Source organism: Emydura macquarii, unplaced genomic scaffold (assembly GCF_026122565.2).
Source record: "Emydura macquarii macquarii isolate MOO-44397 ecotype Brisbane River unplaced genomic scaffold, CSIRO-AGI_Emac_v2 contig_450, whole genome shotgun sequence".
Lineage (NCBI taxonomy): Eukaryota > Metazoa > Chordata > Testudines > Chelidae > Emydura > Emydura macquarii.
The window spans coordinates 6417942-6445208 of NW_027130587.1; the positions used below are offsets into that span (position 1 = coordinate 6417942).

General features: G+C 41.4%; 1 protein-coding gene across 1 annotated transcript in view; it reads left to right on the forward strand.

Annotated features, from left to right (window-relative positions):
* SPNS3 (SPNS lysolipid transporter 3, sphingosine-1-phosphate (putative)) overlaps nt 1-26125 on the forward strand; it is a 43961-nt gene extending 17836 nt beyond the window's left edge. Inside the window, exons 9-12 of the mRNA XM_067537878.1 lie at nt 8497-8562; nt 16734-16832; nt 21416-21587; nt 22124-26125. Of these exons, the coding sequence (XP_067393979.1) occupies nt 8497-8562; nt 16734-16832; nt 21416-21587; nt 22124-22167 (381 nt within the window). The 3' untranslated portion in view covers nt 22168-26125. The remainder of the gene's footprint in view (nt 1-8496; nt 8563-16733; nt 16833-21415; nt 21588-22123) is intronic.
* The last annotated feature ends 1142 nt before the right edge of the window (nt 26126-27267 follow it).

The window sequence follows — 27267 nt, forward strand, 5'->3', positions numbered from 1 at the left end:
TGCCTCTTCAGCAGTCTAAAATCCCAGTGAAAGACTACTTAAGGGGGGAAACGGATGAATTTTTCATACACATAGAGCAATATGTGGACTTGACTTTTTTTTTTTTTTAGGATTCGGGTATATGGCGGTAAATGGCAGAGAATATAATTGCCTTGAGAATCTGTTTGCTTTCTCTTTGTAAGAGTCTCTATCTCAAATCTGTTTACAGTCCTGCTGCTAGCCGACATTTTTACACCTAAAGGTGTGCAGCACACAATCATAACTGCATATTCTTCAAATGGTGTCCCTTTGGGTGCTCCATTTCTGGTGTTGGTGTGTCGTAAGTCGGAGATTTCTATCAGCAGTGGTCTTCTGGGTCGCGCATGTCATCCCCATCTCATGGCGCTGTTATCTTGCTTGGCGCACACGTGACTCAACTCTCTCAGTTCCTTCTCAACCATCTGCAGTCCAAGACGGAGCCCTCAGCAGTTCATACCTTTAGCTTTTTTTAACAATTAGATAGTCATTATAGAGTATATGTTTAGTCATTTGCCCTATTAAAAAAATTTTTTTCCTCATAGTGTAGAATAGCGTTTTCCTTCAGGGAACCTGACATTATGCCCTGTTCACCAGATTATAAACAATGCATGTCCTACAGAGACATGATACCAGCATCAGATGGACACTCTCCATGTGTGTGATGTCTGGATGTGGGGCACATACCCCAAAAGTGCACTCATTGTAAAAACTTAAAATCTAGAGCCAGAAGGGACCTGACTCATCTTAATGGAAAAGTTGTTGAGACCCGCCTCAGATCCTGGCCAGGAAACCTCATTGTCAAAGTCCAGAACAGCTCAAACCTCAGAAAAGTCTTCAAGAAAACATGCCTCAGAAAAAAACAGCAAAAAAGAAGACCTCAATGGCAAAATCTCTTAGTGATACCAACGAATAAGGACATGTGAGGCACTGGTTTCTTCTTATTCAATGAATAAGGACGTGAGGCACTGGTTTCTTCTGTTACCACCTGTTGAGCAGCACCAGGGACTCATAATGTTACACTGAGGAATCAAAAATAAGAATAAAAAATAAATCGACCTCCGCTATGGCACCAATGAAACAAGAGGCACGGACACCAGTTTCACAGGTCAAGCTGCTTCCAACCAATTTAACATTAACTTCAGCACTGACTGTGGCATCGATTCTGACTGCGGCACTGACAATGGTTATGGTGCTGATCCCAACCACAGCACTGAGTATGGCTATGATACTCATCATGATGACAGCACCGACCCGGACTATAGCACCAATAAAAACCCCGGTACCAATGTCGGCACCGGGACAAAAACACATATCAAAACATTATTGCCATCAGAGAGAGAGAGAGATGTAACATGCACACCACTGTTGCCACTGTTTGACACAGATACCTCCCCAGTACACATCACACTTGACGAGGCTCTCTCTCCCATACCATTTTCCAGCAACGAAGAAGACATGGGAGAGGAAGGAGTCTTCTCTTCACAACATTCCTCACCTACCAGACCAACTCCTGAATCTCTAAAACATAGGTCCCTAGACAATTATGGTATGGACTTCCCTGGTTCGGGCTACCCATGCCTTTCCCTATGTAATGGCCCAACTGGAATACACGGTCCGCTTATACGAGGGTTTACAGCAGACCCCCTACACCCTATAGGGACACAACCAGATCTCTGTCACAATCAATCCTACCTGTTTCTGAACCACCACCCAAAATTACTGAGGAAAGGAGGAAAGTACTGAGCAGAAGCCATCACCTCCAGTTCCTAACTCATCTTCATCAGCTGATGCGGCAATAATACCCCCCATGACTGCAGATGACTTCATGCACTTTCAGGAACTATTTAAAAATGTGGCAGAAAATCTGGAAATTCTACTTGAGGAGGTCACTGAAATGCACAATAAACTGTTGCAGATTCTTCACACCACTGCCTCATCAAAAATCACGTTACTGATTGACAAAGCACTATTGGAGCTGGCCAACAATATCTGGCAAACACTAGCAACCATTCCACCCACTTGCAAGAGGGCAGACAAAACATATTACGTCCCCTGAAAGGGTATGGAATTTATTTTTTCCCACACCCCCTCCAGCTCTCTTATTATGGAGGCAGTGAACCACCTGAGCAACAGCCCCAATAAAGGTGCACACCACAGGTTAACGAGTGAAAAAGGCTAGACCTATTTGGTCGCAAAGTGTACTCAACCACTATGTTGCAACTACATGTAGCCAACTAAATATCCCTAACTGTTTAGCCCTTTTCACAGATCAGGAAATAAATGACCTGGAAAAAGGGGTAAAGAGTGAGGTGGCAACATTTGCAAATGATATAAAACTACTCAACATAATTAAGTCCAAAGCAGACTGCAAAAAGTTACAAAGGAATCTCACAAAACTGGGTGACTGGGAAACAAAATGGCAGATGAAATTCAAAGTAATGCACATTGGAAAACATAATCCCAACTATACATATAAAATGATGGGGTCCAAATTAGCTGTTATCAGTCAAGAAAGAGATCTTGAACTCATTGTGGATAGTTCTCTGAAAACATTCATTCAATGTGCAACAGCAGTCAAAAAGCTAACAAAATGTTGAGAATCATGAGGAAGGGGATAGATAAGACAGAAAATATCATATTGCCTCTTTATAAATCTATGGTATGCCCACACCTTGAATCTGCATCTTGCATATCTGGTCGCCACCTCTCAAAAAAGATATATTGGAATTGGAAAAGGTACAGAAAAAGGTAAATAAAAAGATTAGGGGTATGGAAAAGCTTCCATAGGAGGAGCTATTAATAAGACTTGGACTTTTAAGCTTGGAAAAGAGACGACTGGGGGAGAGGGGGATATGATAAAGGTCTATAAAATCAGGACTGGTGTGGAGAAAGTAAATAAGGAAATGTTATTTACTCATAAAACAAAAACTAGGGGTCACCAAATGAAATTAATAGGCAGCAGGTTTAAAACGAACAAAAGAAAATATTTCGTCACACAACACAAGTCAACCTGTGAAACTCCTTGCCAGAGGATGTTGTGAAGGCCAAGACTATAAAGGGATTCAAAAAAGAACTAGATAAGTTCATGGAGAATGGGTCCATGAATGGATATTATCCAGGATAGGCAGGGGCTGCTGTTTGTCAGAGACTGGAAATGGCCAATGGGATCGATCACTTGATGATTATGTGTTCTATTCATTCCCTCTGAAGCACCTGGCATTGGCCACTGTCGGAAGACAGGATATTAGGCTAGATGAACCATTGGTCTGACCCAATATGGCCATTCTTATGTTATGTAACTACGCTACATTGCTTTCAAATTATGACTACAACAATTACTCCAATATCATGGAATTTATTAATGCTATTTCAAAAGAGAGAAAAGAGCAATTCAGATCACTCATAAATGAAACACATCTGGTGGCTAGAACTGCCTTTCAGGCCTCCCTCGACGTGGCTCACATGCATAGGGCATTGCAGCTCTACTTGGCGGGCTCGCCAAAAGAACTAGAACCCACCATAGAGGACACTGCAGCTGCACTAAATTTGCAGTACTTAGGGCCACTAATGTAAAATAATATATTTGAGGGAAGGAGGAAACTGTCATTAAGACTTAAATAATGGACCAAGTGTGCATCCAAGCTCCTTTGATGTTAGTTGTTGCAACAGGGATAAATCTAGCTTATTATGGATGGCAGGCAGATAGAATTTCACTTTGCAAGCCAATGTTGCAATGCATTTATTAGTCATCTTGAAGACAATCATGGAAGATTATTTGTGTAATGGTGTATTACAAAACATGTGACTGACTTGCAGCGGGGCATTCTTGTGTCTCATTTCATGTTTAAATATCATAGTACAGTGTTCAGTCCATTTTATAGGTGCAATATAAGAATACAAGTATCTCATTCACAGCAATAATCCCAATAAAATAATAACCCTGTTACTGTGGAATTTTATAATCCAGGATCTCAGCTGACTCTGTGGTATGAACAGTACAGTACTTGGCTTTCCCTGTTGTTTTGGACTGACATTCCAAGGCCTTGGGTATATAATTATACTTATTAACAGATGAGAGCTGACTTGCCACAAAACAGACAAGATTATCTATAGCTCTAATGGAACCATTCCCTATATTTGTTTAGAGTAGTGATTTGAGAGGTCTGAGGCTGCATTAGGGAATGGCAGAAATAGCAGGGTGCACATACATAATGCATTGTGTGTGGCTTTTCTGTGTGAGTAAAGTCTTCCAGGATCTTTTTCCCTCAACCAGGAAAAAGGAACACACACCAAATCTCTCTGTTACTCCTGCGTGCTGCTGGATGGCTGAGTATACAGGGCATGTACCATGCTCCATTTATACTATAGGAAGGAAAATAAAATTGGTGTTAGTTCAAGAACAGATAACAACTACACTGATATGAATCTGCAGCTTTAGGTTTTGCAACACAAAGCAGGTTGGGGTAATATTTTTCCACTGTGAGCTAAAAGTACCATCTGCATGAGGCCTTAACAATGAATTCTGTTAGCCCTAGGTGGAATCCCTCATACTACCAGAACTAACAAAATCTGATAATATATGAAATAGTACAAAGTATTTCTTTCAGTAATGATCCAGACTACCCAAGTGGAATTGTAAGGAGCTGTAGGGCCTGGAGCCTTTGCTATAGCATGCTGTAACTTTTTCCCTGTTCCTCTGCTCTCCCAGCTCATGTCAGTCCCACCACTTGTTATACTCTGGGCACAGTTATTCTTTGACTTCCCTGGGATGAATTTGGCCCTCTTTCTCAGCAGCTTGTTTGTCACATCCTTGTACTGCAAGAAGTGCCTGGACCTATTTTCACTTTGATTTTAACACTAGATTTTAGAGTTTAAAGCTATTCTGTATCTGTATGACAAATGAGCTCCATGTCCTCTTTTTTTTGTGCATGTGCATTTTATAATACCTTGTCCTACTATACTGCCTTTCAGCCCAGTATATCAAATTATTTACAAATGCAAAGCATCATGAGCCCCTGTAAGGGAGCTGTGTGGTGTTAACTTCCTACTTCTGGAAAACAGGAATAAGTGAGTTGCTGAAGACCATACAGTAATTAGTAGTAGCCAGGAAGAGTGCAGGACTCTTCCAATCTTTTGTTCTAATCACTGCACATACACCTCTTCTAAATCCAAAAGATCTACCACTTTCTTCCAGTGTTTCTATAAATCTCCACTTTCTTTCAATGTCTCTTCTCTACATCATTTGAACCTGCACTGTCTCTTATAGCCTATTGCAGGATTGATGGATTTGCATAAAGCTTATGCTGCACAGCAGGATTCAACTGCATGCAAACACTTTGCACAAAGCCTCTTTCTAGTACTGAAATCTGCTACTTTAATCTGCAGTGATTCTAAAATATCAAATCACAAACAATGATCTAGTTGAATTTTCAGTCACCAGTAAAAGGGAGGAAGTAAGGGACTTGTCTAGGCACATGATCAGTTAGGACTATCCAGGGAGAAATTAATGAAACGGTGGTAGTTTGGGGTGAGACAGAGAAGGGCTGGGTGTTCTCAAAAGGTTCACAAGGTGCTAGGGTATCTGTGGTTGTTGCCTGGTGGCTTGACATAGACAGAGTTGTAGACTGTAAATTCTGCAAGCAAATCTAGTGTGATGATAATAACAACTGCTTTTCACAACTTCATTGATTCAAGCTCTAGCATTTGAATTCTCTAAATGAACCGTTTTGGTGGATGTTATTCCCCAGAATCATAGCACCACTGAGCTTCTCCGGAAGTAGTTATGCTTTAGTCAGTAGTGAGGTGCATGGACTAAGGAGGAAGGAAAGCTTGCCACAGCATCTTCCAGGATCATATGTGAATATGGCCCAGTGGTTCCCAACCCTTTTGGCTCGAGGGCTGCAGATATCATTTTTACAACCCTGAAGGGTCACCAGTTTCCACTAGCAGCCCACCCATCCCCATTGCAGCAAGCTGGAAGGAGTTCAGCAAGGAGGCTGCCTCCTTGATGATCTCCCGTCCCCCTGGCTGCAGCAGGGAAACTGCACGCATCCTGTAGCCCTGTGCGCTCCACCTGGGTCCCTAGGCAGTGGCTCCCTTCTGCAGCCAGGGGGATGGGAGATCAGTGCTCCCCTCCCTCTGGCTCCAGCAGGGACCCCAGCACCTATGGACTCAGGTGGAGCACTTGGCTGTAGCAGGGAGCACAGCAAGGGGGAGAGGAGCGCTGATCTCCCATCCCCTTGGTGACAGCAAGGAGACTGCACCGATCTTCTAATCCTGCAGCAATGCGCTCCTCCTGGGTCTTAGGCTACGGCTTCCTTCTGTAGCCAGTAGGACGGGAGCAGCAGGCCACTTTGGAAGACCCCACGGGCCGCTTTTGGGCCATGGGTTGGGAACCACTGATATAGCCTGTGCTTTAACTGTAAATTCACCCACAACTCTTTAAAAAAAAAAACCCAAGAAAAACAAAATCACAGATTGTAACTGTACCATGGGTCAAGTGACAACAGGCATAATTAGCTATTCACATAAGCACCTGCTTTAACTCCTGGGTTTAATTTAATGTAGAGAATAGTCTAGACTCAACTGCAAGCCTTGGAAATTCAGATTTTCCTTGCAACTATTACTGTGGATAGCTCAAAGTTATGTTGTGCTAATGACCGAGAAACAGAAAGACCTGGAATCCTGAACTCACTGGGTACAGCATGAAGACAGGCTCTGACATTTCCGTTCAGGGCCACACATGCTCCTGGTACCTGCCACGTCAGTGCCACTTCATTTCAAAAGTGTCCACACTAGAACTAATTCTGGATTCATCCCACTAGTGCTGGCTCCCACTGATGGGGACTCAAAGCTGCCTTTTAACAAACCCCTGGTTTCCTGGTGTGATGTTTTGGGGATTAATGTGAAATGAGTCATGTCCAAAATTTCCTGATCAGCATCAAGGAGTCATTGTGCTATGTGATATAACCTATTCCTGTAGTGAAATTATAATTTAGCTTACTGTGCATATTACATAACTGTGGCCGCTGTCACTAAAGTCAGATGCTGCCTTCTGAAATTGCTCAGGAGTGATAGTTTAAATCAGTGGCTCACTACCTTTCCAGACTATTGTACCCCTTTCAGGACTCTGATTTGTCTTGCGTACTCCTAGTTTCACCTCACTTAAAAACTATTTGCTTACAAAATCAGATGTAAAAATACAAAAGTGTCACAGCACACTGTTACTGAAAATTGCTTCCTTTCTCATTTTTACCATATAATTGTAAAATAAATCAATTAGAATATAAATATTGTACTTACATTTCAGTGGATAGAGCAGTATAAACAAGCCATTGTCTGTATGCAATTTTAGTTTGTATTGATTTAGCTAGTGCTTTTTATGCAGCCTGTTGTAAAACTTGGCAAATACATAGATGAGTTATGTAATCCCTGGAAGACCTCTGTGTACCTCCAGGGGTATGTGTACCCCTGGTTGAGAACCACTGATTTAAATTACAGGTTAACTTTTTTTAATCTTGTGGTGCTTCCATCAGATACCACTTGGTCCATACAACCTGATTTAAACCTCTGTCTGGGGACTGGCAGGGAGAGGGCTAATGCTTTCCAAGACCACAGCTGTAAGACCTGTTAGGGACCCAGCCATGGTGGGAAGTGTGGCGTGGGCCATCTGTGGTGAATTACGGAATTCCCACAGGACACCATAAGAGGGATGTGATCCAAGGAGTCAGGGCGGGCTGTGTCTAGGAGCCAGTCTCTCCCTCCTCTTGAGAAGAGCCCTCTTAGTGGAGTACTTGAACTTTTACCTGCAGGGAGTTAGGATGACCAGATGTCCCAATTTTATAGGGACAGTCCCGATATTCGGGACTTCCTCTTTTAGAGGCGCCTATTGCCACCTACCCCCGTCCTGATTTTTCACACTTGCTATCTAGTCACCCTACACGGAGTTATCCTGTTGATTTCATTTAGGAACTCAGGCAAAAGAACCCCATGGAGGTCATTTTAAAACTCATCTGACTGTGGGGAGCTTCCTCAACGCTAATGCTTTGATTTTCTTTTTTTCCTTTTTTCGACTGATTTCCTTTTTTTGACTGGGTTCTGAAACACTTGCTCCCATCTGCTACACCTAAACCTGCCGCTGTCCCTTCTGTTTGTTACATATGGTGTATCTGAGAGTTTGGGGATTGGGAGTGAGGACTCATGACTCCTGTCCCTTGCTCTGCCACTGACAAGATGTGCTGTTGGGCAAGTCACTTACCCTCTGTGCTTCTATTTCCACATTTTTAAAATAGAGACACTATTCGCATATATCTCAGGGTGTTAGGATGCTTAGTTAAGGGTTTGTAAAGAGATTTGCATGTACAGCACCTCTCATCATCATGGCGAAGTGTAATTACATGTCAGTGAACTCTCCTAGCCCCTTTATGGTACAGAAAATCAATCTGTCATACAAAGCTGCTGTGCTTTTTCTTTTTGCAGATTTTTATTGCACTTGGAGAATTTTTTTTATCCTTAAACTGGGCCATTGTGACTGACATACTACTGGTAAGTTCAAGTTCATTCTTCCTACAGTTGTATAATTTGTGCGGATAATTTTAATTCTATTCTCAAATTTGTGTATTCAAGCACCGCAAAGTACCTGGCTCGCCTAGTAAGACTCCTCCCAAGAATACCGTAATTGGTACCCCATTAACACTAAAACCTGGCCTTGCACCAGTAAGAGACTCCATTTCGCTGCCCCATTTAAATGTTTAATTTTTATGCTGAAATGGCTTTGAATAAGAGATCCAAATGGGGAAAACTCAACATCTTTAAATCACAGTTTTCTAAAGAAAATTGCTGATTAGGGAAGTCTGATGAAAAATGCATAGTTACTCTCCTTGCTTTTTGTTGTCACTACTGGAACTCCCAGTAGTCTAGTGAACTTCACTGTTTTCCTAACACTCTGGCAATGTGGCACTGTGTATTAATTTGATCTGTAAATGCTGTAACCTGTGTGCACTGTTGTGGGGAATAGAGGAATTTGCTGATAATTGACAGAGTGGTGAAATGAGATGGAGTCGCTTGCTTTGTAATTTTAACCCCAGATATTTAATATTTTGAGACTGCTAATCTCTCTGGAAGGGGAAAAGGTGTTCTAACAGCAAATGCCAATATTTCAGATGGATGTTATCCTGTCATTAGTGATCTCTACTGATAGTATAAATGAAGGGGCATGCTCAGTAGCCATAAACTCACTTTCAGCATGAACTTGAAGCCCCTCGGAACAATGGCTTTGCTGCCATGCTGCCATGTAGAGATACTGTACTCATTTAGGCACAGCGTTGGGACTTGGGGACCATTCTTGTCATGCATTTGGAGTGTGCATGACTTTGGGACAGTAGCTGTGGTGGAGATTGGGAAGATGATTGCTGCCCAGTCAAGTGGGATTAATAATATACTTCTGTTATAACTAATGCTGTCAGTCAGTGTCCTGATGGACACCTATCCCATCAGCTCTTGCCTTCAGGTGACCTCTTCTATCAGTTTGTTCAGTCAGTCAGTCCTTGCTCTTTCTGCCTATTCAGTAACAACTTGTCTCTACTGAAATCGCCTCTCAAGACTGACATCTTCTTCCCAGCGATAGAAGCTGTTATTGTGGCTCTTTTTTTTTTTAGTGAGGACCATCTGCTAACATTGCCACTCTATAGAGGAGTTCATGTTCACAATCAGTGCCAGTTCACACCTTCCTAGTGGTTGAAATTCTGTGGCCTGTTCTGTTGTGCAATAGGTCAAACTTAAAGGTAGTTTAAAAACTCAAAAGACCAACTAAGTCACAACTTTGATACACTCTTTGGTGTGGTAGAAAGTGATGCTACACCAATCAGTTCCAAACCTTTTAATTTTCCCACTTTCCAGTACAGAACTTTGCCATCATTTTATTTGTGACTAAATGCCCATTGGGACAAAGCACATTAAGCTATTTTCTGAGTATGCTTTGTGATGTAATACTAAATTGTAAACTTCGGTAATTCTCATTTTCCTGGTTATGCCAATCTTGACTTAGTTATCTAGTTGTCTTTGCTCACTCAAGGGCACTATAACTTAGGAATTATATTCCATTGCATTGAAAATCAGTGTGGGTTCAGTGTACTGATTCTATCATCTTGGCTGCAGAGCAACACTGTAACCATTTAATCTTGGGTCTTTTTATATATATATATATATATATATATATATATATATATATATATATATGTTGTAATTTGTATTGTTCACACAGTTGCTGATGATCTGTCTGGCCTTGGGTATGGCTGTTCTTATTTTGCCGTGAAAGTGGCTTTTCTTTCTCCCCACGTGGTGTTGCTATCCAAAAAATGTAGTCAGGCTTTATTTATCCTGCAATCTACAGAGCAGCAGAGAAAGGAAGATGCTGCCTGAATGATAAGGCTCCTGCTCGTTTGTGGCTATTGTATCAAGATCTTTGCACGTAGCAACCTCTGTGCCCCCTTCCCAGCAATAAACATGAAGAGAACTAATGTAAAACCACAGCCATAATCATGTGTGAATGGTGAGGTGCCAAGCTCCCTTGTGCCTCTCCTCTAGCGACACGGGAGGTTGTACCTAGAGTCTCCATGTGTATGAATCTGGTTACCAAAGTGAACAACCAAAAACAACTATCAGAAGGGAAGAAGTCAGCACGGAGAACATTTACTTGCAGCGTGTCCGTGCGTGCACAGAAGGTCTTAGGCAGCCGAGAGTGAGGAAGATGCCTTGGCTGGAGGCTTTGGGTTGGGGTTGGGTCAGCTTGTCAGCATCTCTCAGGTCTGGTTTGGGAGTAGGTCTTGAGGTGTATGGGTACATCTGTCACAGCTGGCAGTGTGAATGGCAGCTCTCCTGGGAACGTATTCACTTCTGTTTTTAGAGAACTAGCTCAAGTACATCTAGCACAGGCACATCTACGTGATTGCCATTTGCATCATTGGTTGTGACGTAGACTTGTGTGTCTGTGCGTGGCCAGTCTGTCAGTTTCTTCTGCTTGGCTACTTGGCAGCTCCATCATGTAGCCAATTAGCAAAGGGCTGTCTCTGTAAAATCAGAGGCCAGTGGGACAGGCCCTGTAAATTAAGACATTTGTTTGGGGCATCCTGCCTGTCTGACAAGGAATCCGGACTGGATCTCCCAGCAGATGACTTGCAGGCTGCCATTGGAATCAGTGGGAATGAGTGGGTGTCTAAGACATCTCCTTTGATAAGCAGGATGTTACAGCACATGATTCAGAAGCCTCTGTATGGGGGTGCTTGGTTTGTTCAGTTCCTAACAAATGCCATGTTGCATTATATGCTAGTAGGAGGAAGAGCGCTTACTAAAGCGGTATCCACTCAGTTCCCATTGCATTAGGATACATCATGGGAACTGAGTAGATACTCTTCCTCCTGCTAGCATATAACCTCTGACAGAATGAACTGCACAGCTGTAGAACACTAAGTGTTATATATGAGTGAAACCATAAGATGAACCTTACTCACCTCTTCATCCTTGTTGACTACTCCTAGCAGCCCCACTCCATCCACTCCTTGTCATTCTGGATATTGTCAGTTGAGTGACGGCAGCATCAGTGGAATTGAGTGGGTGCAGGATATTGAACTGGGCTATAGAGATTTCAATTTCTGGGATGCTTGTTCAATAATTCTTAATACTTTTCATCTCTATATCTTTCAGTGTATAGTAGCAATCATTAATCCTTGTAGAGATGGGGAATGAAGTCAGGAATACAACCCAAGTCTCCTGACTCCATTCCAGTGCCTTACCCACTGTAGCATGGCAACGTCTTATCCACATATTTATAGGAATGTGCTGGCAGAATTTTTGCTCTTTGTCCCTGGAGAAAATGGTCCTTCCCCAAAAGCAACTAAACACAAACTGGCACTTTGGCAGTTAATTTAATTGAAGGGCAGTGGTTAAAAGCTGTAACATTATTCAACGTAAAGTTGCTATCCAGCTGTAGTAAGGGCTTATCTCAATGGCTGTATTTCTTGCCACTAGTTAGTTACTTTGGAGCAACTCTGTTTGTAGACACTTACTTCAGATTAAGTACCCAGTTACTTTTTTATTTCAAAACAAGCATCCATATACAAATTCACAGCAAAATAACTAGTGGCATGAATTAAAACATCTTCTCTGGCAGCAAAGATGTGTGCTCACAGCAAGAGAGGTCATGTATCTTAGTTATCTCCTATAAAACCCTAATGGTAACAAAATGCAGGTAGTTTTAAGCACTCTGTAGCTAGGTGAGGTTAACAATCATAGATTCCAAAGTCAGAGGGGACCATTGTTGTCATCTAGTCTGAGCTCCTGGATGACACAGGCCATAGAACTTCCCTAAAATAATTTACTTTTCAACAGTCTATATATTACACCGCCCACACACCTGTGGCTGATCTTGCCTACCTACCTACCTCACAGCAAAAACTACCTGTGTTTTATCGCCACTGGGATTTTGTGGTAAAATAGCTAACATGTACTAGTTGTCTCACTGTAAACACACACACCTTTTTGGGCAGTCAAGATATGGCCTTAGCTATTTTGGTTCCAGTTTTTGTAGGCATGATGTTTGAAATACGATGCCTTCTATTAAAGCAACATATCCCAACTAGTGTCTGGATAAGGCATGAAGGAAGGGGAGAATGCTTTTCACGTGAAGTCACTGGACAGCATGAGACTTGCATTTTAAAGTGATGCCAACAGCGGATGCTACCAGTCCGGACAGACCACAAGTGGGGATCTTTATGGAAAACCCAGGTACAGCAAGGATTGGTATTTGCTAACTGGGCAGTGCTCTTGTGTCTGTTGGTGCTGAACCCAGTGCCTAACATGGTGAGGGAGAGAGGGGGCTTTTGGGCTATTGCAGGTGATTTCTTAAAGATGTAAAATTGAGACCTGCTCTATACACCATTTTTTTTTTTGTACTGGCCTAGATATGTCGGTAAGGGAGGTGATTTTTATTTTGAACCAAAATAGCTACACTGATATAACTGTAGTGTGGACGCAGTTATACTGACATAACTTATTTCTCTTTCCAATACAGGAATAAACTATACCCGTATAACTGCATCCACATTATAGTGGTATGGTTAAAGTGTTAAAACCTTTGTGTGTAGAACTTGATGTCTTTTGGTAATTAAAGAGCTTATGGTCCTTTTTTGCAAGAGTATAGGTGTTAACCCTGGGGTCCTGGCGACAACTAACTTGTGTAATTACTTTTAGCCTTCCTAATTTCCATCTTCAGTTTCAGCTGAAGCAGTTATTCCACCTACCCTAAATATATGGTGGTGGAGTGTTGCTGGTTCAGAGAAGCTGCATTTCAATGATGGGTGGAGTGATTCCTCTGTCAAGGGCTTTGGGATCTCTTTTGATGGAAAGTGACATATAGACAGACATATGCAAGTCAGACATGAAAGCTGGATCTTTCTCTTAAACCTCTTTGCTTTGCTTGTTAGCTCCCTTTTACACAGACAAGAAACAAATATTTATTTTCTCACAGTAGCTAATGCAGGCACCTTGGGTTTGTCTCTTAGAAAGAAAAACACCAGCCATCACATTAAATACTTCATGAGATGCCCTACGATGAGGGACAATTTCTATATTTATGAGAAGAATGTTAATAATTAACAACGCAGCAATGTGTCCTTGTCTGGTTCTGTCTTGTCTAGGATTTTAGGATTATGAGCCTATAATAGAAAAAACTGTCCTTCCACAGAGCCCAGAGAAAGGAATACAATGTTACATAGCTTCTCCTCATTCACTTACTGGAGATGAGCTTCAGCTGTGAAGTCCAGAGCAGTCCCCAGCTTCAGGGGTGTTTGGATCTGGAACTTTGGTGTTGCCGTATCTCATTGTAAAATCCCAGGGTTGCCTTAATCCAGGGGTGGATTTTCAGTACCCTTGTGTAAAAGGAAAGGGATAAGCATGTGATTCACTTAAACATCTATTAGAGGGCAATGGTATAAAGGCTTCTAATGCTGTCCCAGAACAGAATTATGCCTGCCCCTCTGCATAACAGTGCCTCATCTCAGAGGGTGCTAATTCAGCAGCATCTAGAGGGTTAGGCAGCTGATAGAAACTAACAGAATGAATTTCACATGTCTGAAACTAAGCCTATAAGTGAATGTAGCGAGTTGAAAACAAGATAAACAGCCCATTTGATTTTGAGGCTTCAGATTCTTCTAGCAATGGGCTAGCCACAAATTTCCAGGGTTGGAGAGGGCTGTAACACCAGAGCTGTCTGTCTTAACTTGGAGCTCTAGGATTGACTTGCAATGCAGTTACATTGTCCACCTTCATTCAAGCAGTTTTGAAGACCTTTATTGAAGGTCTTTGTTCTCCAGTGAAAAGTCTTGGTGGTGCTGTAGTACCAGAATTCCTAGTCAGGGCTAATGTTAGCATTGCTGAACAAGGAGGTTTCAATTGTTCAGGGCCTCTCTGCCCACCTTTTTGGCATGTTCCGTTCAGACTCATTTGGCTGTAGCCTCTTTCTGTTTCTGGGCTTCACTGAACTCAGAGCAAAACTTGACCAAACTCAACCATTTTCTCTTCTTCTTTTTTAAATGAGTAACTGAGCTGGTAGCAGTAGCCAGCCAGGCCAGCCACTTGGGAGAAACATCATCACAATTAGCCAGTGTGTTATAGTCCCATCAGGGAATCCTTACCCATGTCTGGAGTCCACAGGAGTCAAATTCACACAGAAGCCACGACTTCTCCAAACAGCCTTCCCCCTCCAGCAGGTGATTAATCTAAAAGTCAGGCAGGCAGCCTAAAAACCTCTCAGAACTCCATGTGAGAGTCCCTCAGCACCATCTGGGTTTGAGGTGAAACCTGAGACCGGACAAGACTCCGTAGGCCTGGAGTTTAATGTGAAAGTTTGGCATAGATACAACTGATGCTAGGGCATCACCTGTGATTAGAGCCTTAAGTGAAGGTAGTGTTTGGTGTTTCTCCTCTTCCTCCTCAGAGATCTTTCACAATTGCTGGGATCAGAGTTTCATACAGCAATAATATATCCAGTGGGTCAGATACCAGTGCTTTGTCCTCCCTAGTTAGGAACAAGGGAGGCATATTAATAGACAGAAGAACAGTTTTGTGGTCAAGGCACTTAACTCAAGACTCAGCTTGCCACATGTAAAAAGGGATAATACTCTCACCTACTCCTTGTTTTGCCTACCTAGATTGTAATCTCTTTGTGGCTAGGATTGTCGAATTGTGGGTATTTCTACATCAGGAGAATACACAGTGCATTAACAGATCTTCAGCACAATGTTAAACACAATTTTACCCTTGGAGTTAACCATGACCAGTTGACATGTTTCTAAAATACAACTTGTCTTTGTCCACATTAAGGGTAAAATATCATCTAACATGTTGAAGACGTGTTAAGACACACTCATTGTTCCTGGTGTAGGCTTATATTGGCTGCACAGTACCTAGTTATAGTGGAACCTGAATCTCAGTTGGGACCTCATGGCACTGACATAATACCACTGTGTGTTTATCTGTGGGCCCCAGGTGGGCTTTGGCTTGATTGTAGTTGGTCTGAGGCTGAGTGCACTATCTCTGGGCTGGATGTATGACTGTGTCTTTCTCTTCAAAGATAATACAGATAAAAAGACTGGACTATAAAGGGTGGGAGGGAGGGAAGGGAGAACACTGTGCTTTTGTCTTAAAAGTGAGCTTTAACATTTTTGGTGTTTCAGTGTTCTGTGAAATCCATCGCTTGACTGTTGGTAAACATACTGTCAGAACAAAAAAGAGGCATAAACTATGTAGGATCCCACTGTACTTTTTATGCATAGTTAATCTTTGCCATTATCCCAAATGACCATATTTCATTTTTAAAAATCACTGTAATTATCTCAGTGTTTTTCAATGTCTTGAACATGCAGGTACATATGTTCTTTCAACTGGTTATTTAAAGGGTGTGTAATTAAAGCAGTTTGTGAACAATATTATTAGGTAGAAAGGATGGCTCTGGGGAAAAGTAAATAAAAGGAAACAAATTTAGTCTGTCATCAGATATAGAATTACCACCATCTGACACCTTTTTTGGTGTCCTGTCTGAAAAGTTTGAGCTCCAGTCCCAGTGACTTGGAATGCATAATGTGTGGTCCTGGCTTGCATCCTTTTTAGTCTCGGCAGATGCCATACTGAGTCTTGAGTCACAAGTACTCTCAGTCCAAAAGGCAGTCTTACTAGGCCAAGCAAACTGACGGTGTGGTGTCAGTGAAACTACACAGAAAACTGCAGCGCAAACATCTGCTTGCGGATAAATCAGTAAAGCCACAATGGCTATCATTCGGCATCATCAGTAAATGCTAAAATCACATGGCAGAAAGAACCAGTACATGCTGCATTGAGAGAGGTGGATGAGGTCTTTTATTGGACCAGCTCCTGTTGGTGAGCTCTTCTCCAGGTCTGGGAAATGTGTACAGCTAAATGTATCACAGCTAAATACACTGTGAAACAGATTGTTTAGCACATGGCGTTGTTATATATTTCAATGGACCATTCAAGGTGAAATGGCCAGCTGATACCTCTCCAGTCATAGGGGGAAAAGAAAGGAGGGGGGAAAAAGCTATTAATGGACTGTCACATTCTCCCCATTTCTGTAGCCTAGAACTGTGGAGGTCATTCACAGAACTATTGATTCTTTATATATTGCTCATCCTCTTGTTTTGTTTCAGTGTGTGGTGGTACCAAAGCGCCACTCAACAGCTGTTGCGTTGCAGATTTTGGTGAGCCATTTGCTGGGAGATGCAGGCAGCCCATACCTGATTGGAACTGTAAGTAATGGGATTTTTTTGTCTACCTCTCTGATGCTTATCCAAACTTTTTTTAATATAAAATGTTTGAAAATTTCCGAAAAATAAGATCTGATTCCTGATCCTAGATTGGAAATGCCTTGAATAGCCTTTCTTGCAGTATGGAATTGGGATCTAGATGCAACTTAAACCAGCCCTTCTATACTAAGGGCCCTGTATTGGCCCTCTGGCCATGCAAACACTTAAGAACAAACTCTGAACATATCATTAGTCCCATTGAGTGCAAAAGTGTCTGCAGCAGGATTGGGGCCTCACTTGGATATCAGCTATACTTATTCATACATTTTTTATAGCAGTCTGATTATGGAAATGGCACATGTTCAGAGTGTTTAAATCCAAGTGCAAAACCTGCTTTCTGCCAAGTTAATGGACAAGTTCATGGGAACTAATAAAATAACATTTTGCACCTCAAAATGTAAAATGTAGTTAAATAAAATCTGTGGGCAAGATCTCATTCTTCAAAATACCTTCTGGAAAACTCAAATTATGCAACTCTTGTAATAGCAGGAGGGACTGCTGTAGTTGAGGTTGCATAATGGTTGGCATTCCAAGCCCCTGGTCTCAAGTGCTCCTAACTTTCCAAAACTTTATTTCTGGACTCAAACTTTCTACCTGTTGTCTTTAAGTATGATTTTTTTTTTTTTTTTGAAAGACTAAGGGAAGGAAAAGGGTACAAAGAGTGGGAATGAACTTCATGTCACTTCCAAAAATAACTGGAAGGTTCTGTGGCGCCCGTGCCAAAATGGGATAGGCAGTTGAAATTTGGCAGGGATATGCTCACTGAAGAAAAGTACATGGGAGTGGTCTGATGAATGCTGGTTTTGATTTTATGGCTCTGATGCTTTGAAAGTCACTCTGATGTGCAGTAACTTTTACACAGTAGCACTAGGCTCTTGTTGGTAGCTAAAGAAGGCTAAATAAATGAGTGCCTGTAAGGCAGCAGCACATTCAACAAGAAGTGCCTGGATATGAGTTTTGAGTTCCGATGCTCCTTTATCAACTTCTCTGCTTTGGCACAACTAGGAGGCCTGGAGCTGGATGTACCACAGCTGGGGAAGATGCAGAGGCCTGTCCCTAGCTCTGGGGCTCCTAAGGATTTCAGGAGAAAAGGGGATTTTTCCAGATGCGTGTGCTTGGTCACATTTAGCCAAATATTTCCAGATTAGAGAATTTCTCAATTTTTTTTTAAAAAAGTTGCCAGGTTAAAACTGCAGAAATTAAATTTGACCACCAGAACCCCTTTGTGTCTGCATTATGATAATAGTCTTTATGATGCCATGTCATTTCCATTTGAGAAACAGCAGCATGTGATCATGTCACTAAAGACTCCTGATGCAGATGCACAAGCAGAGTTAAGGTTGGCTGCTCAAATTTAACTTTAGCATTTTTTTTACTTAAATGTTTACGCTGCATAGTTAAGCACTTAGTTTTTGGTGAGGATGACATCTAAATGATGCCTAGCGCTTAGTGCTTCCATTTGCAGATCCTGTAAGGAATTAAACATTAACAAATTATGCCTGACCTTTTCTGTGCGGTATATAAGTGGTGATATCATCACCTTCTTACAGACTGGAAAACAGAGGCAAAAGTTAGGATGGTGACAAAGTCATTTGTGGGTAAAGCTAGGTGTAGAATCCAGGTCTCCTGACTCAGTCCTGCACCTCATTAATGAGATCAATATTGGTAAATGATGTTGGTCAAACTTTCCCTCCCAACCCTTATGTCTTTGCAGCTCAGTGATTTCTGCATATTCCTTCAAGAACTGGGTGATTCCCCTCCATTAGTTTGTTCTTAAGGAGAATGTAGTAAATTGGCATGTAGTAGATACCCAACATCCAAGTTACTTGTGAGATGTTTCTGCTCCAGTGAGCAGAGGGGAGAGAAGGTTCTTCCTTAGGAAGATCTCAAAGCCTGTAGCGCAGAACTGAATTCCATATGGATTAGGCATTGTGCCAGAAACTTCAGTTCTGCCTCCATCGTACATTCATGCTAAGAACATCAAGCAGAGCCAGAGGGGATAACCTGATGTGGGATGCACATAGCAACTTCCAGCTGAGACCATCTTAGCACAGCTGCTACCAGTCTGGCCAGAAGGAAATTTCCCTTTGGCTCACCTGGTACAGCTGCTACCCATGGCCAATAAGAATCCCAGTTGATAGGTTTATCCTCCAACCAAGATAGTCCTGCCACAAGATGGGAGAATCCTACTGTTTGGTTAAACCCGTTGTTAGGAGTTGTGCTACCTTTTGGCAAATAAGAAGGTCACTTTATCTACTAGATGATGCTGTGTTTCTATTAGAGGGTTTTTCATTGGTTGAGATTTAGTGCTAATGGAAGACAACAGGTTGACAACCCGGGTTGCCAAAGGCCTCTGAAATAATAAAAACATGGTATATGCATATACCTAATACAGCAAGGTCAGAGGCAATACAGACTCTTCCCTCTCCCTCAACCTTCTTGCCAGGATGTGCCTCAGGCCTGGAGGGATGAGACTATTTACATCTCCATGGCCCACTGATCTTTGGCATCAATGGAGGCTGCTGACATGGTTCCAAATTAGTGCCAGCTGTAATGATGCGTTATGGTGTGGATACTTGCCCATGAGAGCCTAGGTTGAGGCTTCCTACTGAATGCATTGAGGGCTCCATGAACTTCTGATCTAGATTTTTTTCTGTCATATGGCTTCTGCAAGCCCATTTCCCAGGCCTATTGCATCCGTCTCGTAACTGACATGCAAAATGCTTTTCTGAGTTGTCTTGCTGTTTGAAAGTATATTATCTTGTATGCAATTCTTAAATTGTTGTTTACTTGAAAAGCATTTAAGGAAAAAAGTATAAGCCTCCTATGTCTTATCCCAACCTTAACTCATAAAACTGTTTAAGTGATGATACATAATGATGGAACTATCTTTGCAAGCAACACTACACTAAGCAGAGGTAATAAGTCAGTGACTGATGCTGTTGTATTTCCAGCTGGGATTCTTGTGGGAAAAGCCTCTTTCTTGCAGAATTTCTAGACTCAAGACATTCAGATAAATATCAGACTTTGGGAGGCTTGTGTGCACCAGCAGCCCTTCTGAAATTCACCCATCTCTGATCTCGTTAGCCAGACACTAAATATTCCTTGTTCAGATCTTGCTGTTGCATGCTACCCTGCTTCTCCTACCTCTTGATTTTTTTTTTTAAATCCACTCTGGAAAGGCTGTGAATGGCCTCTTTCACAGGGTCTGTCTACATTGCAAAAAGAGACTCCCCCAGCAGTGTATCTCAGAACCTGGGTCTACAGAGCTGGGCTCATGCCACGGGGCTAAAACTAGCAATGTAGATGTTTCCACTTGGGCTGGAGCGTGGGCTCTACACTTCGATTTTTAGCAATATAGTGGAAGCCTGAGCCTGTAGACCCAGGCTCTGATACTCACTGCTACAGTGGATTTTGGTTTGGGGTTGTTTTGTTTTTTTTGCCATGTAAAAATACCCGGAGTCTAAATATTTTATTATTTTCTGAGTGGCAGAGATTTCCTTACTGTGCTTTAAATAAATAAATAAATGTGTTACAGCTGCATTTTAGCAGAAACTCTTGAGACAATCCCTGGATGCCTTTTTACAGATAATCTTACTCTGATCTGGGTAAATTGCCATAAATAATCATATCATACCAGTGTGACTTTAAGAAGTTCTTGTTTATGTATATTTCAAGTCACTTAGCTTATCAGATCTATGATGGGCTAATGTAAGAGTAAAAAAACCCTGCCCTTTTATATCCATCCCTCAGTTCTGCTCCACCAGGGGATTTTAAGCCCATGGGGAATGAGGTTAAATACTGAGATTTTTATTGAACACCTTGCCACACAGCTAAAACTCATTCATTTGGGCCAGTCATGATTCCTGCAGCTTCCTCCCCCTCCAGTCCATGGGATATGCAGCTACTAAGACCTCTTCCTTTCCATTTCTTACCATGTCACCCCACCCCATCTTGAATGCCTCCTTGCTCAAAGTCAAATTTCCTTTCCTCATCTTGATGCCCCTTCATAGCTCTTTCCTTCTCTTCTTGTCTCTTAGTGCTGCTGCCTGCTTCTGCCAACAATGCTAGCCTTGACACCCACTCCATCAAAAGTAAAAGCCCTGATTAGGAATGGGTGAAGATGTTCTGATAATTCAAGAAATGACTCAAACCTTTGTACAAACTTAAAATGTGGACCAAGCCTATTTTATGAAGAAAGAGTAGGAAACAGTGAAATGAGTTAATGGCTACTGCAGGAGCACTCCACCATGCCGTGGTTGCAGCATTTCCAGTTCACATGAAACTGGAAGCTCTAGAAATATGCACCAACTTGATTGCATGAGACTTCTAGGCCGAATGAATATTGAAATGCAGTGAAGGCCGATTTGTGTATGTTACCAGATACAGCACATGTAGGCAGTGAGTTTTCCTTTCCTATTCTTTCAGTCTTATTCTTGTCAGAGATGGCATTGTGAGCAACACAAAAGTATGGAGAAAATAACCCATTTAGTCCAAAGTAAATGACACTATGTTCCCCTCTCTAGATCTCTGATGTTATCCAGACCAGCCAGACTGACTCACACCAGGGGGCCTTCCGGAGCCTGCAGTACAGCTTCATCTTGTGCGCCTTCATTGGTGTCCTTGGGGGAGGCTTTTTCCTCCTCACGTCCCTTTATATTGAGGAAGATCGTAAGGAAGCACAGCAGCTTTGCAGAGGTTTCTATATCCATTTGTAATTTCCTCTGACAGCCTATCCAATTGCTTGTATCCCAAGCTAAAATAATCTCTGTCTAAAATATGTGACGTAACAAAGGGCAGTCTATTCAATTCAAACCTGCAGCAAAACCAAACCAACTACAGTAGCAGACTAAACAAATACCTTATGCCCTGGGACAATAGGCTTTGCAACATGCCCCAAAAGTCAGCAAATTGCCATTCTTGGCAATCCCTCAAGTAACTTCACAACACTACAATAAGAAGAAGTAATAAGATAGCACTATTGTAAGTATTGCATAATTCAAAACATTGTGGGAATTTTAAGTCTTTTTCTGGAGCATCAGTCATTCATAGGCAAAATGCCAGGTGAGAAGGACCATTTCTGGTCTTATGCAATAATTCTTAGAAATTCTCTCTCATTCCATACAAGGATCTAGGTTCAAAACTGTAAGAATTGTAGTGAGTGTGTAATGTTCCCTTATCACAAACACTCTATTCAGTAGCCCACTTCTTCTGACTCAGACTCTGTTTTCCAGGTATTGAGAACAAAGGCTACATTTCAAATGAAGATGAACTCTAGGATGAGCTTCCCAAAGCATGAAGGAGTCACTGTCTCTTTTCCTTTTGCCTGATGAAGCTACAGTTGGAGGAAAAGGCTAAATAACAATTCCTCCATATGGAAAAAAAATATATGTACCAATTTTTATGATGCTTTTGTCAAAAACTGCTACTGAAGTGGCATATGGCAAACCTCCACCCCCGTCTGTGAAACTAGCATGAGAGCGCCAAGGAGTTGAGTAGCTCCAAAAGCCAGGAATATAGAGCTGTCACAGAAATGGCTATTATCCCAAAGAAGACAGTCCCATTTAAGGTGGAATGTCTAGTTGAGATGGGGGATGGGGCTACTGAAAATTCTCAGCAGGATGATGAGGTTTCTGCCTAAAAGTTTTGGAAAATCAAGACAAGTACAAACATAACTGGGGATTCTGTATCCCCATGTCCTTATTTATGACAATGGAAGGCAAAGGCTGGCTGTGGAACAAAATTAGGTGTTGTAGTGAAGAGATTTGACAGTCTCTCACTAAAATACATTCATGCCCTGTTTTTTTAAGCCACTGAGATTCACTGTCTTTACCTGTGCACTGTGGCCTTAGCTCTCTCAGTTTTGTTTTTTGTGGCTACAGTTGTTCATTTGAATTAACACTTTAACACAACTGTCCATTGTTAGCGCTTAGCCATTTCAGAACCATTATGGATGTCTCTATGGCACTTACCGATGGACACTACCTGGGAAACAATTGTGTCGCTCTCAGTCAGAAGGCTGTGTCCCTCTTGCAAAGAGTGATATTCAAATATGGAGATTCTCAGCAATGCCTCAAAACCAGGGACTTGTGCCCCACTGAGTGCTGATGTTATGAGCCTCACCCATCGTATTACTGCTCCCCAAAAAGCAGACAGAACATGAAGTACTCTAGAGCACTACTGAGAATAACTCCTTAATTTCACCATCAAAATATGCAATTATAGCAACTCCTGTTTAAATGTATTCCAGAAATTAACTGAGGGCCAAATATGGACAGCACTTACACTTGTGGTACTCCATTGAAGTCAGTGGGGTCAGTAGGACTGAACAAGTATAAGTAGGGGCAGAACTTGCTGTTTCGGAAGTTTAATAAATTAAACTTTAAACAGTCACACACACAAAATGGAAAACTAACCTGGAGCAACTTCTGCATGAGATTCCACAGTGATCTAGTATGTCAAGGTCCAAAACAGTCTGGATTCCAACTCTTCCCATATGTAGAAGCAGCTGAGATCATTCTTCCACTGAAATTCTGACTGGAAAGTGACATGGTGCAGATGAGGTCTTCTAGTCAGTGATGGATTCCTAATATTAAATGAAAGCATTGGAACATCTTGGTCTTGCAACATGATATCATGTGTCCACACACAGTAGCTTTTCTTGGCATTTTTCAAGTGTTTGTACCAGTTGGTGGCAATGCCTGAACTGACAGCTTTGGTTCAAATGTGGTTGAACTGGTGAAGTCAGCAATGTCTTCTCCCTTGCTAGATAGAAAGCACCATGCTCTGCTGCTGCACTGGTTCAGCCAGTTTTCCTAGGCTTCCCAAAATGCAGAGCCTCATTGTGGAATGGAGTTAGGGGGACTGGAAAAATACCCAAAATCCTCTTCTACTTCAACATTGCTGGTCACTATTGGATTGGTCTTTAAGGAGCCTTAGGATGCACTTGTACAACCATGATTATACAATGTGCTGTGTGGATAAATCTAAAGGGCTTTCACAAACTCTTGCCAAGTGAACAAGCTAAATTGCAAGGACAAGTGAAACATCATTAATATAATTAATAACTCTTTAGCCATGTCTTTGCTAGGCACAATCTACGAGCACATCAATCTCTTATGCCCTGAATACGCCCTCATTTTCCAAAAGGGCAAACCCCAGATCAATTTGGTAACAACAGAAAGCTCCTTGAAACTTAAAATACATACAGCATAAAGCTCTCAAAGAAAGAATTAGCAGCATGTCATCTAGAAACAAAAAACCTTTGGGACCAAATCCTGAAGTCCTGAGTAAGGAAATAGGATTTGGCCTCATGTAACTGGATTAAACTAAACTGGAAAAAGACACTGTTCCTCCAGAATAAAAGTGTCCACACAGGAGTTTATATCAAAATAATTATTCAGAAATAGCTATTCCAAAAAACTTCCAAGCGTTGACAAGTCCTAATACTTGGGACCAAATTCTGCCTTTCTGGCAGTTAGGGACTTCAGTGGCAGGTGTACACCAGAAACAGAAGCCAAAACTTTTCCTTCTGGTCAGTTTAATTACACAACCTTCTCTTGGTAGCTACTTTGTATTAGATTATTTTTCTTCATATTTTATTTGTATTTTTTTATCATTTGCATATATTCACACTGTTCTATATTCTATATAACACTCTATATTACTTTGTAAGTCTGTGTACACATTACATGCACATGCATCCAAACAATATAACTATGAATTGACCAGGGTGTTTTCTGTTTTGTCTGTTACTAACTTTCTGGCCAAGAATTAATCTTTTAAGGTAAGTAAAGGGTTTAGAGCTTGGAACTGAACGGCTATGAGATTCAGTAAAGCAATCTGAAGTCTTCAACCTCCAGGCTGACTGTAGCCTAGAGTAAGCAGTGATGGAAAGTTGCTACCACTAGATGATTCACAGGTGTCCACATTACAGATTCACACCACAAGTGGCTCCTGTCAGTCTTGACAGAGAGGCCAAGACCTTAAAGGGTCATGAAGCCTAAATTATGTCTGCTGTTAGAGGGGAAGACATCTTTGGAGCAGCATTATGAAGCTTTCCCTACATGGCATTGTCTGTTCTGTGAATAAAGAACATGACTGTCAAACCAGAACTAAAACTTGCTATTTAAAAATTCAGTATATTGAGTGAGAGATGGCAAATAGCTTTTCTGCAGAAGCTATATAAACTCCATGACAAAACAGATTCCAGGTATGATTTCCTAAAATCTTACCTGTCTGTGTGCAAGTTCATGAAAATAGGACTTCAGGGTGGAAATCAGAGATGGACAAATCAACACTTCACCCCAGTATTTTTCCAGTTTGGTTTGTTTGTTTGTTTTGTCATGCTGCAGACAGATTTTCAACGACAGTGCTACTGATTCCAACCATCTAAAAGGCCAGATGCTCTGAATTTAGCTCGTGCCTCTCTGAAACTGCAAGACTACTGTATGGATTGTTGCAAACTGTTGAGGCAAGGTTCTTTCAGACTGGCAATGACTGAGTGAGTGTAAAGTGGGATGCATGAAAGGAATCAAACTTCTTCTTTTAAAAAAAAAATCAACCTGCTGAAGAATTTTAGTATGCTCTTTGACAGCACCAACATTTACACTGAGAGATAAAAGAAACAATTCAGCTATGCTGGTGTGGGAAGTAGAGTTTTGTCTCTAGGGCTGCACACTCTAGGGTAAGAGGGGTACATGTCAAACTTGCTGTTCTCTGGCATCTCCTGGTTGAATGGAGGGGCATTTCTGGCTATCTGCTTACTGAATTTTCTGCGTTACTGGGTGAAGGAAAAGTGTGTTATAGGTTCATGTTAGCTAGAGGTGGAAGAGTCTTTTTAGACGATATACTCCTGAAAGCACAGGATATAGAGGATGTATAAGTTGTTACATCTGATGTTAGCTCAAAAGTAGTGAGTGAGTCATAACAGACTACAAAACTAAATGCGGGGAAGATTGTAAGAAAGTAGTGCCTGAGAATAAAGTAAGAGCTGTTCTTTCTCCTCGCCCCTTCCCATTTACTTTAGCCATAAAAGTTGAAAATATTGCCCTTCCTACCTGTCTCTGCCCCTCTGGCAACACAAAGAATTGATATCTGACATTAGGAGCTAGGTATTCAAAGTCATTTTCGCACACTTCTCATGACTATAAAACCAGGTGTGGGGACTAGCTGTAAAATTTGGATCTGGATCTGGATCTATCTATCTAAAATATTGCAGTTAATAAAAGCTGGTGTGGTGACTTTTTAAGCTTTGCTTGGGTTTTGGCTTTGCTCATTATGGAATTAGGGTCAGCCAAAGTTTGGGAATCGTCACAACTGGTGGTATACAGCATTTGGATGATGCATAACTTAATTTTCAGGCATGTGCAAAAGAATTTAAACACATAATGCATAGTGACACCATGGTGCCAACTCTCATTACAAATGTAGTTATAGGGTTTGTATTCATGATCAAGAGGCAATTTAATAATTGAGTTACCTGCTGTTCATACCATGCTGTCCTCTAATACAAGGACACATGCCTACTTATATGGCACTCAGCTAGGATCCTCTAGCCATCTTTTGCTGGACTTGCTTCATTCCAACAAGTTCCCTATTCCTACCATAATTCTTTGAGTAAGACTGATGTCTTAGAATTTGAAATTAACCAAAAGATGTCAGGAAGGATATAACCATTTTAAGGTTATATGCTTTTAGCATTCTATCAAAAATCTTTAGTAGGCTTGTTGTTTGAACAGTATTACATGCCAATAAAGTAACAAGAGAATTATTTAGGAGTCCATTGCACACAAGTTAATTAGAATATGAAGTGCCTGCTGTCTGCCCACTTAGAAAAGAGATGCTACAGAAGACTGCTGCTTCCTAAGCTAGTTTGTTCTTTGGTCTTGGAATCTTCTTTGTGTGATTAAATAAAAGGTAAGTATGTGAAGGAAACCAAAATGGGTGCTTGTGATGCCACAATGCACAATCACCTGGAAGACTTCAGTTTGTCTCTTGTATTTGGCAAATAAAACAAAATGGGATCAGTTGTATTTTCTTAACCAAAAAAAAAAAAAAAAAAGTACATCTTCTTTTCCTACCCTAGTATCTCCTCTCTACTCTCCCACACTAAAATAAAAGTTAAAAAACAAAACATTTTGGAGCCACTCCAAAAGATGCAGTGTTGTCATCCTATAAGGTTATGATCTATCCAACAAACTTTGGGCAGACGAGTCATGTTGGGCTTTAGGGTTCTGTGTGTATATTAAGGTTTTTAGAATGTTACAGGCCTTCAACTTGCTGCGAAAGGGGTGACCAAACCAGAAAACAGTAAGCCAGCAGGACAAGTCCAAGGTAAATTTAGTAATGCACATTACTCATCTCCCTAGATGACTCC